Genomic DNA, 17,908 nt, shown 5'->3' on the forward strand with positions numbered 1-17,908 from the left:
GCAATAACTGGATCAATATCATCTTAACGTCATAAACACTTGTTTTTTGAAGAGGTGTTGATATTTGATGCTGCCACTGTCCCCTCAAAGCCCAAAAAGTCCCATTTCCCTCCCTGTTCCGGTGTCGGGTTCCTCCCACAGGCCTCAGCCTTGGTTGAGCTGCTAATTGCCCATGGGTCTGTGTGTGTTAGTCCCGTGATAGACGGGTGAGAGTGGCCTGCCTCTTTTCCAATGCATGCTGGGAAACTCTCCTGTCCTGCTGTGACAGGATAAACGCTTCAGATAATGGATGCATGTGGGTATTTGATGTGTTTGTGCTCTTTTTCCCACTGCCCTTATTATTCATAAGACAACATGAACGCTCCCTCAACAATCAACCCCAAATCGTCTTGATGGCCCCCTGGTGGCTGGCTGCACTATAGGTCATACACCCCGTCTGCTCCATGTGAGTAGATGGGACATGAGCCAAACTATAAAAGTCAAAGTAAACATGATACAAATGAAAGAGAAAGATGGTTTCTGTCATTTTAAATATTCTTATGACACTGATGGCTCATTTATCCGTTTGAGAGACGTACTCGGGGTCTAAATGACATGTACAGTATAAGATGGAAGAACATTTATCTGGAAAATTTTAGCTTCAAGAATTTGGAGACATGTTGTCCAACTTTAAAACAGTCTTATACCCCACAAGTTTTTTTTGTCCTGATTGATTAACAGACTCAAGAAATAAATGCTTCCATTGTTTTTGATGTATTTTTGTATGAAATTTGTGTATGAAATAAATTGAACGATTGTCACACGCCTGAGTAGTTACACTTTCAAAAGAAACATTATCTTCATCATCATTATACAAGCTTTGAGTGAAGTGCGTGTCTGGGGGTGAATGACACTTTGAGAATAAAACAGCAACACTGTTCTCTACCTAAGTGCAGTTTTTGTAAAATAAGTCAATGGCCATCTAAACCACAACAGTGATCCCACTTAATTAATTCAGATTTCTGCCGAGTGCTGCATTTGCATTTGTTGTGGCAGAGCCGGATTCATTTTTGTGGCGTGTTTCAGCTAAATGGATTTGTTGTTACTGGTGAAGGTGAAAGTTTTTATTTTGAGTGCTTCTGGGAAACTAAATAACGACTGATTTTCAGCTATGAGGCTTTATATACATATATATGATTGATATTTTCTGAAGCGCAAATTCATATTTCCCCTCCAATGTTTAATCAATTGTCATTACCCAGCCGGGGCCAGAGAGAAGAGATGAGGATATTTAATGTGCACTAACACACCGATTCCCCTGGAGAAGTGACAATCACAAAACATCCATCCGCATAAATAATGATGACTCTCGTGTTGCCCTTGGAGTTTTTCGGGGGGGGGGGGGTCTGATTCACTTTAATGTATATGCTCCCGTGTGCAGGTCACCACTAACGAACAGCATTTACTCTGACGAAGATGGAAGATAAGAGGGGGTGACCCGAGGAGCTTCCCCCCCCTCCCCCCCGAACATGTGCTTCCTCATTTAACCTCAGCTTTTCACGGCATTAGTCACATGAGCTGTGGTCGTCACGGTGACATTGACTTGTTCGGAGTTTCTTCCGAGGTGGACACGTACTCACCCCTCCCGATGCGGCTGTACAGCTTGTGCTGACCTATTTGTGTACATCCTCCACTAACACAGACATTTGTATTTCAATTTGTAAATGCTGTCGGGCTAAAGGCAGTGATTAATAATAGATGCCTTCATCGTAGAGTTACGTAAATAAATATATACACGGCAGCAGTACATGGCTGAGTACAGTAAGTTTGCTGCAGACTGGGATTCAAATTATGAAATCAATTTAAGTTTAAACTTTGACCTTGTTAAATTACTCTCCACATTTTCCCGGGATATTCATCTTTAGGCAATTACACTTTTAAAACGGTCATTTACATAATTAATGATAATAAGTAAGAGCCTGAAACGCAGCAACACCGTGAAGTCCAGCTCTGCTGCTGATCTGATAATTCTTGCAACACTCCAGAAAAAATTATCTGCAATACTTTTCAAATTTTTTCAACTCGCTGCCACTTCAGCTCAATCTGACGAAGCCCAAAGTCTGGAATCGGTTTCTTTTTGCTCAGCAGTGATAGATGATCATCGTTTGAAACACAGTTCAATGTCAACTCTCAGCAAACAATTAGTGGACACAGCAGACCTACTGGTGACAACAAAAAGAGCTGACATTTCCTCTGAAGCCCGAGTTATGAAAGCAATTGAATGTGAATGCCAGACACCGTCTGACTGGCCATTTCCGCAGCAGATCATAAAGATGAAAGCAGCTTCATATGCCTCGGCGTCCTCCGGTGACTACGACAATTACAGTCGTTTGGCAGGAGGGAGACAGGAGGGAGCCGAGCACTGAGCGCCGAGCCTTTGTTTGGCTCCGGCCTGTCATATGGTCTGTTTGCTTCCATCCAGGACTGTTCTCTGAATCTACCCCCGGTGTAAACACAAACCAGCTCCAGGATTATTCATAATTCAGGGGACAATCTTCAGCAAACAAGTGGCAAACAATGGCCGGGCAGATGGATGCTCTACTTACTTCACCCGGGCGTATTTCACACACAATGAGATGTTAGTTTGTGGCAAAAAAATTAAATATTTATTCGTTGGAATCTTTTCTTTAATTTCCGATACATTTTGCAAGTTAAGGTCGACATTGAATAGGTTGTGGATAACAGGTGGATGTGGACCAGTCCATTGATCATCACGGTATCAGCCTTGAACCTCTCCTTTTTTAATAAGACACGACCGATGTGTTGTCACCGGTGCCCCCCCCTCCCCACAAAAAAAGAAACAAAATATCAAAAGCATAATAAAACGTCTCAGGATATAAAATTAACAGAACATATTGAACACATTCACACACAACTCTGGAATGAAGATTGGCTCCGTGTGGGACGAAGGCAGCCACCAGCCAATTCCATGAAACAGTCATTTTGATTCGTCTTAAATCACTGCTGCGGTTTGTGCCTTATTGCCTTACAAATGGCTGTGGACGGGATAAGAAAAGAAATTGTCGACACACAATTGTCCTCAGTTTCGTGACCTTCAAACAAAAGACAACCCCCAGAACAAATCACTAAAATATGGCAAAAAAGTATGTCAGGCATTCAGACTGAACTAGCAGCTCTCGGAGTTTCCTTTCAATGCGTCTGTTCCTTCTTTCCGTTGGCCATTTATTTTTCTCTTTTAAATTGGTTATTTTACAAAAGCGGTCATAGAAAATAAATACAAATATTTTCCAGACTGTAATTTTTATATGACCAAGTCACCGTCTCTGCACCAGCATTGTGTCGAGTCCTCCTTGTTTCCCCGGTTTTCTTCAGCACTTCAGCAGAGTTCACTGTCGCAGTTTTTCACAATGGTAATAATGGTGTAAAATAAATAAATAAATACATACAAACAAATAAATACATAAATATTTCCTCCTTAAATAAATACTTGTTTCTCAGACAGTTTGCTTTGACGTGTTTTTTTTTCTTTTTCTCTCTGAATTCTCAAAACAGTCTCATAGCTTAAAATAAGGATTTTCGTTTACGGTTAGGGAGAGGAAATAAGTCGTCCCTTCACACGTGACTAAACGTGGATGTCTCTCTTTTGTTCCTCTTTCTCCAAACATCGCCAGAGCTTTCATATTGACGTCTGAAATCTCACAAAAAAACAGATCAGAAGTAAAAAATCTCCAGTTCAAACTTTGACGCCGGGAAATTTCTTTCAAAGAGATAAAGAAGCTGTGCTCTGTTTTAAGGAGTACACAGTGCTGGCTCTGATGATCTCCAAAGAGGGCCAGAGGGTGAGAAGAGGAGGCAGAGAAGAAGGAGGAAGAAGGACGAGGAGAGGGAGTTTAAATGGTCTCTCTGCAGAGGAGGAGCTGTGCTAGGATCCTTCCTCCTCTGGGTTTCCCGGAGCGTAGTAGCCTGCCAGCTGCCTGAAACGCGGCCCCCAGTCGCTGAGGTAGGAGAAATCCTGTTCCGAGGTGGTGGACAGCGTGTGGATGGAGCTGAGCGACAGCGCTGGTGAGCTGGAGCCCTCGAAGGCGTACGTCTGGAAGGAGTCGTACGGCGGGACCGACAGGTCGGCGTCTGCCTGCTCCACCTTCTTCCGGATGTAGCCTTTGAATAGGGAGAAGTCTGCTGACGCCGCAGCCGCCGCCGCCGCGGTTCCCTCTGCACCCCTGGTCGCTCGGCTCGCCTGTATCCACTGAGGCAGTGAGCGAATGTCCGGGCCAGAGTCACAGCTCTTGGCCTCTGGGAAGTCGTAGAGGTTCCTCAGGGCGCTCATGTCGTACGCCTGAGTGTCCTGCTCCCCTCCGCCCTCGTCATTGTACTTGATGACGTTATCCCTCATGTCCTCCTCGTCCTCTGCCATCCTCTGGCCCTTCCTGTGGCGTTTCAGGGTCAGGATCAGCAAGACCAGAACTGATGGAAAAGGACACAGAATAAGATTCGGAAAGAGATGAAGACCAAGCTGCATTCCACATTAATACTAAACATGTACAAGTTCATACAGAAAACATTGCTTTTCTCCAGTGTCGGGACATGTTGCACCTTAATGTTTTTTTCACAAAACAACACTTTTGGGATTTGTCAGATGAAGCCGAACAGGAGGATGAGATAAAGCCAGCAAGAGAGACAGGTTCCTATTTAAAGGATTTTATAAACTGTCATTACAGCAAGTCATTTGAAATCTGCAGCTTTAACTCTCTGCACAGTCGACATGGATTAAGATCTGTCAGGCTGAGTTTAAAGAGCTTCCATGCAAAATGCTACCCCTCTTTATGCTGCTAGACATAATAATATAACAATCCAGATTCAGGGGATTCAGAACTACCAACTTTACTAAAAGAAAATAATTGTACTAAATGGGCACACACAGTGTTGAAAATGAAACATGCACTGTGCATGATGGATTTGCAAGTAATATTCCATTTAAAAAAAATTAAATAAAACCAAATGTCATTGTAACTTGGTTTGCCCCTCTCAGGGCAAAGGCACAGCAGGGGAAGATAATATATTATTAAGTTTTACATTACAAATGCATGGACATTGATTTTTTTTCACAACACTGATTGCATTTCTCAGAAATATGATTCAAATGGCCTAATGGAGGCCAATCTGTTCATCAATACTCATCCCAGTTGAATGAAACGTATTCTCTGTGATTCCATCACCTGAGTTAAAGCAGAGAAGAGAGAACCACCTCCAAAAAAAGTAAAGAAATTACCTCAGAAGAGGAAAACAATGGAGATGGATCACTGACGTGGATTAATGAGAGGAAAACAAAGGCCTTACGCATGGAGGAATCAATAGGAGTTTGATTTCAGCTTTGTTATTTTAATTACTGCCCACGTGTCTGATAAGAGAACTCTCACTTATAGACTTATAGCTTCTTCATCTCTCATCGGGGCTGAAAACCTCAGAATGAATCCTGGTGGAGCTTTTTCAATGTCACCCAATGTCATTTCAGAGGCCGTTGAAAAAATACATATGGATGAATTATGCACACCAGAGAAAAATGCCAATGAACATGTTTGGTTTTATAGATAAGGAGCGATCTTCTCTTTTTTGAACAAGGAAGTCATTCTCAAAGAAAAAACTGGGCATGGGGTTGATTTACATAACATGGTGAATTCTCACAAATACAACCATGCATCCTGATTAGAGAGAATAACTGTAATAATCCTACCAATAAATTACCAGCATGATACTGTCGTTTAAAATCGCGCAGGGACCAATTTTTACATAGATGATTATTTATTATCTCGTGTTGACTGCTGCAGCTGGTGAAACGGGCCCCATTCATTTGTTTACGTCTCTATAATGGAGAACTGATCAGAATGAATGTGATCGTTTCCAGAAGATGTTAATGTCCTCCCACTTTACAATCACGTCAATTAGCGGCGTTAATTGATATGTGCTTTTTTAAACCGATTGTAAGGAATCGCTCTACATGCAGGGAAATGCCGGCTCGTCGTGCTTGTTATGCAGGAATTTCAGCGATGGAATAAAGAAGGATAGAGGCCACGTGAAGAGGTGAAATATTTGCCCGGAGTTGCTCGGCTTGAACTGGCAGCAGGATGTGTTTCTTGTGGCCAGTCAGCTGTGGACTGTGTATCCACAGACAGAATCCCTCTTTCTTTCTCCAGCTACTCCCCTGAAAGGAATGCCAGTGAGGGGACATTCATATAGATCATTAACCGGTAGGCACCATGCATCTTCTGGAACAGATAGCCTGTTGCCTAAAACAAATGCCTACAGGCCCACAGAGATATAAAGACCATCAATTATACAGCCGTTGTTTGATGCTCCGAATCCCACCGGTAAAGTCAAACTACATCAATGTCAGGACCTCACATAGGAAATGTACACGTTTAAGCACGTGTATTAATATGCATGAAAAAAGGCCCGTGGACAAATGTGATCTTACAAAGTGACCTTCAAAGTCAGGATGTGACAGTAAAACACCATATTTCACCTCCGCTTTCCTTTTTCCTGCTCTTTTCCTTATCCGGAGAAAAAAACCAACAGTTTCAAGCATAAGATGTTCACAAATTATCTTGTAACTGGTGTGAAAAATAACTTGCATCGTGAAAACGCCCCGTGTGTTGCTCTCCCAGAAAGCAGCGCCCGTATAATGAGCCGTGCTGATCCTGAATGGGGACTCCATGCAGGATCTCCGCCCTGATAACGTACAGGCGTTCTTCTCTTTCATTGTTAGCCTAGGCTCCGTCGGGAGAGAGGTGTCTGTAACTATTGTGCTTATTCTTCTCCGCCGTGAATGGGGTGAAGTAATTGCCACTGGGTCGGAGGAAACAGTCCTGGTTTGTGGTGAATTGCGGCACGCGCTGCCGTGCATACTAAACGAGTGCTAAGACAATCACTCTTAATTCAGCCTAATGAGGAGGGTAAGAGGAGGGAGAAAACTTGATGTTATGATCTCCCTCATACGTGCAGATCAGCTGTTTCTGCAGTAATCGCTGTTGAAAGGAGTCAGTGGTAGATCTGTGGGACGCAAAAAACGATCAGATAACCTCACTTCCTCACTGATAACATGCGGCTACCTGCTCTGTGTACGGCTGCTTGAACTGTAAGCCACTGAAAAAGCTATTAAACTTGGAGATTAGCCCACCTCAGGCAATCTTAATACAACGCTGCGTACAGATCTTACCTTTGTAGGAAGCACGTGTAGGCATGTGTGTTTAGCTGCCTCCTATACGTACAAAGCCGGTCCCCTTGTGTACAGATGTTTGCGGGGAGTGTTCCTGACAAGACGGTTAATTTACCCTTGGGCTGCGCTGGTTGCCCCCACCCAGGAGTTCATTGCAAGCAGATGGGAGGTAATTGGAATGGATGCATGCAGATGCTGCGGCGCGGTGGAATGGATTCATCACATCAGGCCTATAAATGAGCTGATGGAGGGACTGTTTGTTTGTAAGGTAATTAGGCAGAAATTTGTTTTCATTTTTCTCATCATCCAACAATTGATGTAATAGAGGTGGTCCAGTCTCACGAGAGAGGCAGTGCTGGCTGGCTGGTTAGGCAGTCGCCGCGTGAGGTGTGTGTGTGTCTGTGTGTGTGTGTGTGTGTGTGTGTGTGTGTGTGTGTGTGTGTGTGTGTGTGAGGAGACGAGGTGCAGGCAGTAATGGTGCTAAGAGAGAATGGATTACATTGCAGTGAATAGGTGAAGACTGATTTAGTGTGTGGATGTGTGCTTAGCATTCGTGAGTGGACACGTACTAAATGTGTTTGTGTGTTTGTGTGTGTGTGTGTGTGTGTGTGTGTGTGTGTGTGTGTGTGTGTGTGTGTGTGTGTGTGTGCAGGGTTAGGAAAGGGAGGGACAGGAAAGTATTGGGCAACGTGCGATCGGAATGATGAGATTGTTTCACACCAGGCGACAGTCGTGAACACACAGCTCGACCCGGCTGACGCCTGCAGACCTGAGATCCTACAATCAACCTGATGACTGGCAGAAGCCAAGTGCTCGGATTTAGCCCGTACCTCAGAGTGTTGATGAGGCGCGTTCGGTCCATTTCTAACCAATCAGTCACTGAGAGTGGCATGGGCTTAGCACCGATTAGAGTCCCTGACTGTTGGAATCAACATGGCACCGTGGACCAAATGTGGGTCTGTCTGTCTGTATGTGGAATGCATCTATCAGGAACCATCTTATCAGCTTCACCAGGAAGAAAGTGTTCGGTGCCAAGTTCGGTGCAATTCGGACCTGCAATATATTCAATATCAATGAAAATTGTAATAACAGCTCTGTGTTGCGTCAGTAGGGCCGGGCAGCTTGTATACAAAAAATAAAATGTCTTCTTCTAGGTCAGGGGTGCCCAATACGTCGATCGCGATCGACCGGTCGATCGCGAAGGCAGTGTGGGTCCATCGCGCAACTGGACAAGAGGCAGTCACGTGGACGCTCCGGAGCACGAACCCACTTTTTTTTTTTTTTTGCCGTCGCCGCCGCCGCCACGCCCCCCGCCCTGGACGATGTTGCGAACGTCAAGCGGGGCGGACTGCTCGTCACGCCGGGTTCAAACCGGATGCGGAAGCGCCGCCGAAACGCCGCGCCGCGCTAATCCCTAGAGCGCCGGCGCTTGGCTCTTCACAGCGGACGCTGAAGCGCCGCGCTAATAATATCACATACTTTTGCTGTTATCAGCCTGCTGTAAAAACGGCCTTTAATCATTATTTTCAAACATATACTTACTTGTTGCTCCAACATTAACTGCAACACAGCCCAACATGTGTCTTCTTTGTCTCATATGTGCTGAGGATCATACAGCTCACTGTACTTCTCCACTTAAATTATTAATTTAATATCATCCATCTTCAAGAACTTCTCATCTGTTTGTTATGTCGGGTGTGGAGGGTAAATTATGTATTCTCCACTCAAACCTATGTGGAGAATATGTAGCCCCCCCCCCTCTCTTTTTATCTATATGACTGCTTGTGGCTGGGCAGAGGGGGACATTTAATAATGTGATTGGTAAAATTGGTAAAATTAAATCTCCAGGACAACAGAAGGGGAATACAAACTATAGGATGCATATTTAATAATTTATTTCATATAAAATATAAAATATGTTATCAATATCGTTTAAAATCATTTTTCAGTGTGTTTCCTGGCGCGACAAAAGAGGGGCTACGTGCGCCGGGGTGGGGGGGTAGATCTTGTTGAGCTGGTCATTTCAAGAGTAGCTCACAAGCCTATAAAGTGTGGGCACCCCTGTTCTAGGTCCTTGGATAAACTGCAGCAGTGGAATCTAACCGTGGCTCAAAATTGCCACCAGATCATTTTGATAATTTGATTATTTTCATTTCATCACATTGGACCGAGACATACGGCACAGGAGCTGATATCTGTCAACAACAACAACACTTAACAAATTACTTCCTGTTTGGCATTTTTGTCTTCACAGAAAAACATTGACTATAAAACCTTTCATGCAGATAAACCAGGTAGGATGAACATAATGTTTTCTAACCTCAATCTAGACTGTTCCTAAAAAGCTCTGCAGACAACAACCTCCATGCAAACAATAAGAAAGTGACAGCATATTACAGAACTAATTCTGAATTAGGGGAAAAGAGCATTAACACAGGCCGGTTTAGAACAGGCACTGCACTAGTTTCATTAATGGAAACAAAATGGCTCATGAAACGATACCAACATTTTTAAAGTGTTTGCCATAAGTGTGATACTTCTGCTTCTCCTGTTTAGAAAAATAAATTGTCCCATGCACGTCCCTGCACAGGGTTGAGCTTTTAAAGTTCAAATAACAGTTTTTTACTCAGGCCTTGGAGAGGATGTCATCTGTCCCAGGATACCAAAACCACCGCACACGGCAAACCCAGTTTTTCTTTTTTATAGCCAGCAGAGGTTGCCTCAGATTTGAACATAAGATTTTTGTTGAGGCTCTAAAAGCCACGATAAATAAATTATGCCCGGCTTTTGAAGTTCACTACAGTGGATGGCTTGGTCAATGGAGACAGAGTTTTAACAGCCCCTCATTAGCGGAGCTCTTTAAACAAAACACAAAGCAAAGTCAAGCCTCGGTAGCTGCTGCCTCCTGTCACATCGTCCATCATCCGCTGGCTGCGCGGTGTAAAATGTGTAGAGGCAGGAGCGGGGGGGAGACAAAACAACATGACAGCGATGTCGTTCCTCGCTGTCACCGAGGAGTGGGATGCAGAGATGTGCAGGAGCGGGAGAGAGGGAGAAGCCAACTCATAAAATTTTCAAATATGACAATACCAAACCTCTTCAGTCCCTGAGAGGGTGAGCATGTGCGTGCGTGTGTGTGTTATGTGCATGTGTGTGTGCGTGTCTGACTATATATATATATATAAATATATAAAAATGTATCAAAGAATGTCTGGAAAGCTTTTTTTACTTAAAGCCCTACTGTTCCAGGGGGATACAACTGCTGAGGCAGCTCTTTCGCCTGTTTGCTCTGCCAAACCCCCCCTCCGCCCCTCCACTTTACTCCCATTCATTCCATCTGTGTTCGGAGGATCAAAGTCGCCTCGGTATCATTCATACCCTCAGACATCATGTTTGCCCGGCTCCTCAAACAAAAGCGTTCTTCTCATAACTGAAGCACACAAAATATCAAACGGAGGAGCCACTCGTGAAAGAGAGATGAAAAATTGATTGTTTTTTATTTATGTCATTCGTCTTAGTTTGTTTTTTTCTGCCACTGCACGCGCAAATTTCATTCATGAAATATAGATAGCTTCTAAATCTGGTCAATCCATTAAAAGACACATGTTCTCCTGCATGAATTTATGAGCAGAAGACATGAAGTCACATACAGTCTCCTCTCTCAGACTTGCCTCTTTTAAGGGAACCTCTCACTAGTGAACCTCATGCTCCTGCTGGACCTGCTCGAGTAGTTGACCCCAGAAAAGCAATTCTTATCCATCCATCCATCCATCCATCCATATATACCTCATCCATCCATCCATATGTACTATATGTGAGGACATCCGTGTGCTTACCTATGAGGATGAGCATGCAGACCAGCAGTGCTATAAGTGCCCCAGGGCTGAGAGCAGCACTCATTACATAGGCTGTGGCATTGCAGGACTGGATGGCTCCCTCTGTGTTGACAGGAAAAAAAACACAGTATTTTTCTGAACATATTCAACACAGGTTATGAATCTGATTACTGGACAAGGATTAATCACTGTTTTATCAAGAGAAAGGAAAGAAACTGCGTGTGATCATGCATGCACTATATCTCCATCCAGACGAATTTCACTCAAGGGCCATTTGCCTGCAGATTTATGGCCGTGTGATATTTTATTTTCCGCAAACATGAGCTGATAAGAACTGTTTGCTGACCAAAACAATGTCATGTAGATGACCTTTTTTCCGCTGTGCTGCTGCTGCTGCAGAAAGGTGACAGTGACGATAATGTTAGTAATGGTGCAGCTCCCGCAGTCGAGTTCTCACCAGAGTCGCAGCCGCAGACGTGGATGGTCAGGGTGCCTGTGGAGCTCAGGGAGGGAGGCCCGCTGTCCACCACCAGGATGGGCAGGAAGTACACATTCTGCTCGTGGCGGTTGAAGCCCGACCGCTGGGTCCGGATGCCGGCCGTGTTGTCTGGGGGGGGGGTGGGAGTGCATTGGGGTCGGGGGAAGGATCAGAGACAAGGGACAGCAGAGGATTGCACATCAGTGATTCAATGTTTGAAGAACAAAACCTTTTCGTCTGCTCACTGATGTGTTGTTTTTTTTTTTCTTTGACCTCGCTGCTTTAAAATTTATGATCTCAATCCAGTAAGTGCTTTTATGACCCTGGTTGTTTTTCACTCCCCTCAACTCAAGACTGTACTTAGTGATCGAGGAGATTTAAAAAAAAGAAACAGTTGATCGTTACTAAGATATCAAGGCCAATCATACTTTTCAGAAATGTAAGATGTTTGACATATGATGCAAGAGCAACAATGAAAACAACTTCTCGAGTGCCAGAGCCGTGAATAAAATAATAAACACTGACTAAATCATTTTTCAAACAGCCACAGTTCACGGACTCCAAAAGAAGGGCGGTCGTGTCAACCCGGGGTTAAATGACTTCACTGTGAGCAGCATCCGTGCGGTTCATTTTTATCTAGCAACCATAAAAATAAAAAAATAAACGGGAGAGAAAATGAGTGAGGGAGCCACTGTTTGAAATTAAACTTCTCTGCCAGAGACATAGATAAATGTTACATGGAATCCAGGAGGAGGCTTTGACAAATAGAGTGGGAGCCGCTTTGTGGGTAGACTTGCATCGAGGATACCGAGCAATCCATCTCCAGAACATATATCACCATTATCCATGTCGGCCCGCAGCTCCTCTGGCACATGTAGAACAATCTTCATATTACCGTTTATGTACGGGAACGTTACACCGCTGACTTTGTCATTTTGACTTTTACACAGCGTTCTCTTCCAGGGCTGAATACACACAGACGGTGGCATCTGGTGCAGTTTCTAATCAAAACCTTCAATAGCCATATTTCACAAGATATGTAAAGAAAATATCTTTTTTTCACCAGCCTCATATCACATTACATTGCTTTTTTAAAGCAGGGACTTCACGGACATGAGCACAGGTAGCGTTTTGAAAACATGGGGGGAAAAAAGAATGGCTGTTCATTCTCGTCTGTCAAGGCTTAGAGACAGAACACGATGTGAGGCCATGATAAGGAAAAGAAGAAGTGACAGATTGAAAGTGACGGGTTGACAAATGTGTCCATGAAAAGAGACACCGGAGTGGAAAAAAGAGGGCGAGAGGATGAAAAGTCCGTGTGGGGTTTGGTGTCTTTCAAAATAAATCTATAAACAGGATCAGCAATAGTGCTTGTCTTGGTATATAAGGTATATTAAAGAATATATATTTTGTTTTTACGACTGTGTGTGTATGAGTATCTGAGGACATTTAGGTCATTACATGCAAAATCAATCCATTTGATGTTTAAGACTTGGTTTTAATGTTCATATTTCTCTATTTTAGGTTAGGCACTATGTCATAGAGTCTCCTCAACATAAACACTATGCACTCTTGCATGTAGACGCACATCTACACACGTCACATCTCAGGCTGAAGTGGAAAAAGATAATGCTGTTTGTGCATGTGCATATTATATACTTTGTGTGAAGGAGAAAAAGAAAGAATGAGCCGCGTGTTTACTTTAAATAGAACAGTGTTTATCTGTTATACAAGGCTTGGGTTGTTCGTTTATGCTTTCACGTGCATGTGAGCGTCACGACTTCAGGAGAAAACGCTGCAGCCTCCGCACTGTGATATTTCCCAAGCTCAGGCTGCTCCCCTGACATTTTCCTGGTGTCAGATCAATCTTGATTTAACCAGATGTAACATTCACTTAGGTACACACTGCTAAACGTGGGATCTGCAAGCATGTTTGGAAAAAACAGACGAGCGTGAAAAAAAACAACCTCTTCCTGACAAAGCCGAGTCATCACAGGGGAAAAGTGCTTTTAATGTTTGCCTACGCTGTGCAGACACTGACAGAAAACTGTGTGTGTTTTCACCGAATAACAATTTGATGACACTTCAGAAAATTACATAAGCTGTTGACATCGTGGTTAAGAGGAATCGAGAGAAACTTCTGTGTAGTGTTCAGTAATTTATTTCAAGGATAATGACTTTCAGATCAAATCCCCGTACTGAGTGGAAACAATGCTCCGCAAAGCGTTTAACCTCAAATACCGAATACCAAACTTTAAACAAGAATATCTGTCAAAAATTGTCTCGTCTGCAAGTACAGAGTGTCGCACGTGTGATCAGATGAAGTAGTGTCAGTCTGCTTGCAGCACCAGAACAGGTGGTGTTTTGTATGAAATAAAATAATTTAAAAACTCTGCCTGATAATGAGGTGACCTCTAAATCGCAGACTCTGAAAACTCTCCTGAAATTTTCAAAAAAGCTTCCCACAGCGTTCTCTATGATGTGTGTCGTGTTAAAATGTCAACCAGCTGGCACCTGAGTGAGGAAACTGAGACGTCGAAATTACCAGCGAGTATTCAGACAATGTGTTTTTGAAGTCTTGGGAGCAGCAGTCTTTTAAACTAACTCAAAACTGCCTTAAGGTCTACATTGACAGAACCCCCTTAAGCACTTCGCCAGACTGTCAGACTGCCAATCACTGTGGGGAATGCAGAAATCACTTTAAACTCTTCTGTCTTAGCTTTATCGTGATCTCCAACAGTTGAGTCAGGGGAAAAGTGTTGCTGTAATGCACATTTTAAAATTTGCATTCACTTGTGTACTAATGAAAACGTGAGAATGGGACCGGACAAGGAGATGAATCTGAGACCGAATGAATAATCCAAAAAGGCTGGGACGGACTTGACGCCCACTGTTCCACACTGGGCTGGAAATTCCATTTATACATGTTATTATTAAACGTTACATTGTGCCGATAACGCCACAAGCTACTCAAATATGCTCCTTTCCCCAGATATGACCTCTCACCTTTAACATCCCACAGGGTGAAGTGTCGATTGCTGGAAGCCTCGGGCGCCAGGGTGAAGAAGAAGCGATGTCCGGCTTGTGGCTCGTCTCTATCCGTCACACTGATGGTGTGAATGAGCTAAAGACAGAGTGGAAAAGGACAGAGAAGGACAAGAACAAGAGGAAGAAGAAAAACACAGGTTAGATTTTCTATCAGATCCACTTAACGGGAACAAGGAAATGAATATGAAAAGCACTCTAACTTTACATTTCAAATGCCTCCTTCGTGAGGGAGGGAGTGAGGTGGAGTGAATGTGCTTGGATGCAGAAGACACAGAAGGTTTCCCATGAAAGTGCAGTTCAAAGGGTGGCACAGTCTCAAAGAAGAAAGGTTTTGTCCAGGAAGTTGACACAGTAATACAAAAATGTCTTGATGTAAGAAATACAAAACCGCTATAAAGTACCTTCCTGAAAAGCCTCTTTTTGAAGCGAGAAGGACAGAGATAGTGTGTGAGGCTGCAACGTTTTGCTCTGCGAGGGAGCAAAGTGAAAATGCTAATGTTCAGGGGAACAGAAGACACCGGCACTCGGCGAGAGGGTGTCGTCCTCCTATCTAATGCAATAGTAGTAATCCACATTCACAGATAAAACTCAAATAAGATCCAATTTCCAGAACTTTGTGTGGACACAATAAGGGGAGATAGGATTCAGAGTGAGCTGAACAGCTTCTAACAGTCCCCGGAGATTCTTTCACCCAAACATAGGCCTCTCAGTGAGGATTCATCCTCCTCTCATCCCATTACTGCGCAGCCGGCATCAAACCACCGACTGATAAATGATATTTTCACTCCACAGCCTTCGTCCGTGTTTCCTCTGCTGGCACACAGTGTACGAGTCCACATTTTTTTTATTATTTAGATTTTTCCTCACCTTCGTTTACTGCACACGCTCATAAAAAAGAAGCAAAAATTGACTCTGGATAAACAAGTTGTAGAAAATAAACAGTGCAGGAAAAATACAAGATTTTTTAAATTTGTATTTTGAAGTAACTTAAAGCTTGGGTGTATATTTTTTTAACTTTTTGATGTATTTGAATTGTATACGCATACACACAAAGATACACTAAGAGAGACATTTAAGGAGAAAATTATGGTCAGGAAATAAGCAAAAAGAAACCAGATCTCAACAAGGAGAAATACTAATAACATATATTATTCGTTATATACAGAAAACTAGTAATTATCATGACAATGTAATTATTGATTTGGTGTCCGATTTACTGATGAACAGATGTGAAACATTGTGTTCTGAGACGCTTGTATGTAATTGGCTCTAGTTGGACATTTTCAAAAAAACCATTTGCTACAACACTTATTTAGGAAAGATAAAAGCTATTTCAATATCAAAATGTAGTCAGAATAAGACACTTTTCAACTCAAAACTTTTTTTAAATGCCAGACGGAGTAAATATCTTGAATAATTCTAAAGCATATAGACAAATGTGCAGGTTCACTATTTGCTTCGGCCAACGAGGGACGCTAGAGCTTCAACTTGCCGGAGAAAAGAATCACTGGAGACAAACAACATGACGTTTATCTTGTTTAAGCTTAAAATGTATAGAACAGTTTCCTCAAAGATACAGAATATATCTCTAAATGCAGCCCTGCGCTGAGAGGATCCTGTGACCCAGAGCTGCCTGGCTGCAGAGACACATTTCCCAACGAGGCCACAACACTTCTGGCACAGAGGCTTCAGGCGGCGACGTCACTATGGCTGACTCACCGATTCCTGCATTAGCTGAGACAGCGGACACAACAATGATGAGGTAGGTGATGGGCTGTAACAGCAGGAAGCAGAAACCCCCCCCCCCCCCTCTGTGCTGTTCGGTTACATTTTATCACAGCGTCTTAAAAGTTTAATCTTGTAAAGTGTGTGTGAACCTCGGAAGAGAAACCCAATAATATCTTTAATTGTAAGTCAATTTCCCCCCCAAAAAATACGGCATGTTGTTGCAAAATCTTTACTACTCTCAAATCAGTCTGATGAGGAAGACAGTCATTTGGATAATGCTTGTTTGCTCGGAGCTGAGGAAAACTATTGTATTTCTATGTGTAAAAAATGAGTTTTTCACAGGGAGGTTCCATATATTTGCACTATTTAAATGCATTTATTATGTATAGCAACTCTTCATTTAAGTGTCTAAAAATCACTAGAAGTATATGATTTGTTGACTTGTGTACGTACAAAATCTAGAATGTTTTCAACAATGTTCAAACCCAGAGAAAATCCCCAATTTTATTCAAGGTAACGAGAAGTTTCATGTACAACTTATGACTTTAAGGCTAGCCAGTATGCAAGTTAGCTGTTTTCATAGATCACTTGTAATGGATCATGATTATTCTTGGCCGGTTACAACGTTTTGTGAATAAAACATTAATACCCAACCTCATCCGTGAAAATGATTTGCACCTGAATTTTCATCAGCCACTCCCATGATCCCACGCTTCTTCAGTACGTCCTATAATTAGGTCTTTTGTTATTGTTTTGATCCAGAAACCCCTAGTGGCCAAAGTAAAATATTCTTTGTTTAAATAACATTTCCACTCCTTTTGTCTAGTTGTTTTTCTACTACCAGCTACTGGCTACTGCTGTGAGAGCTGACTGGTTCCCTACAGCACTGTGGAAATAACATCTGCATTTTTAGTATTTGTTGTAGTAACATAGGACTATGCCATTGTTTTCCTCTTTTGGTTGCAGTATCCAGAACCGGTTCTAGCGAAGGCATTTCTGAGAGCGATTAAATCGAGATGTTGGAGGCTGTAATTCCTTTTGTCGGGTCCCACAAACGCTCTCCATATTAGATAAGATTGAGGGAAGTTCACTGAGCTAATACTCAGGTGTTACACCAGCAGTCTCCTCTTTAGCAGAGTTTTAAACGCAGCTTCGTTCGCTGGACTGAGCTCCTCCGTCGATCTATTCTCCTCCAGCTCGACGCCTCTTCAATCTGCTCCCTCTGTTTATCACTGAGATTTTCCTCCTGCTCAGCATTTATCTCCTCCTCTGTACCCGTCTTCTCCTTTCCAGAAAAATGTGTCGCTCATTCATCATTCGACCGCAAACTGATGATTCAAGCAACAACAGTGTAGGTACACCTCTCACCTTTCATCTGCTTTATTTTGTTAGTTTATCTTTCCTGTCTTGGTGCGTGTCGGCCTCGTTCACCTTTACACGAAACTCTGAATTGTGAGTCTGAGCCGTGTCTCTGTGCGTTACTGTGACTAAGAAACTGCCGAGCGCACTTCCGGGCCCGGTGCACCTTCACAATAAACCACTTCACAGACATGGAACAGGCTTAGTCATACCCTCAGCTCAGAGGGCCAGGCAGCCTGTTTGGGA

General features: G+C 43.1%; 1 protein-coding gene across 1 annotated transcript in view; it reads right to left on the reverse strand.

Moving 5' to 3' along the window:
- Positions 1–3,922: 3,922 nt before the first annotated feature.
- Positions 3,923–17,908, reverse strand: part of LOC133000036 (cadherin-22) — a 65,702-nt gene continuing 51,716 nt past the window's right edge. Inside the window, exons 9-12 of the mRNA XM_061069892.1 lie at positions 14,534–14,651; positions 11,507–11,656; positions 11,050–11,151; positions 3,923–4,464 (exon numbers count right to left, since the gene is read on the reverse strand). Of these exons, the coding sequence (XP_060925875.1) occupies positions 3,923–4,464; positions 11,050–11,151; positions 11,507–11,656; positions 14,534–14,651 (912 nt within the window). The remainder of the gene's footprint in view (positions 4,465–11,049; positions 11,152–11,506; positions 11,657–14,533; positions 14,652–17,908) is intronic.

This window comes from Limanda limanda, chromosome 4, assembly GCF_963576545.1.
Source record: "Limanda limanda chromosome 4, fLimLim1.1, whole genome shotgun sequence".
NCBI classification, from domain to species: Eukaryota; Metazoa; Chordata; class Actinopteri; order Pleuronectiformes; family Pleuronectidae; genus Limanda; species Limanda limanda.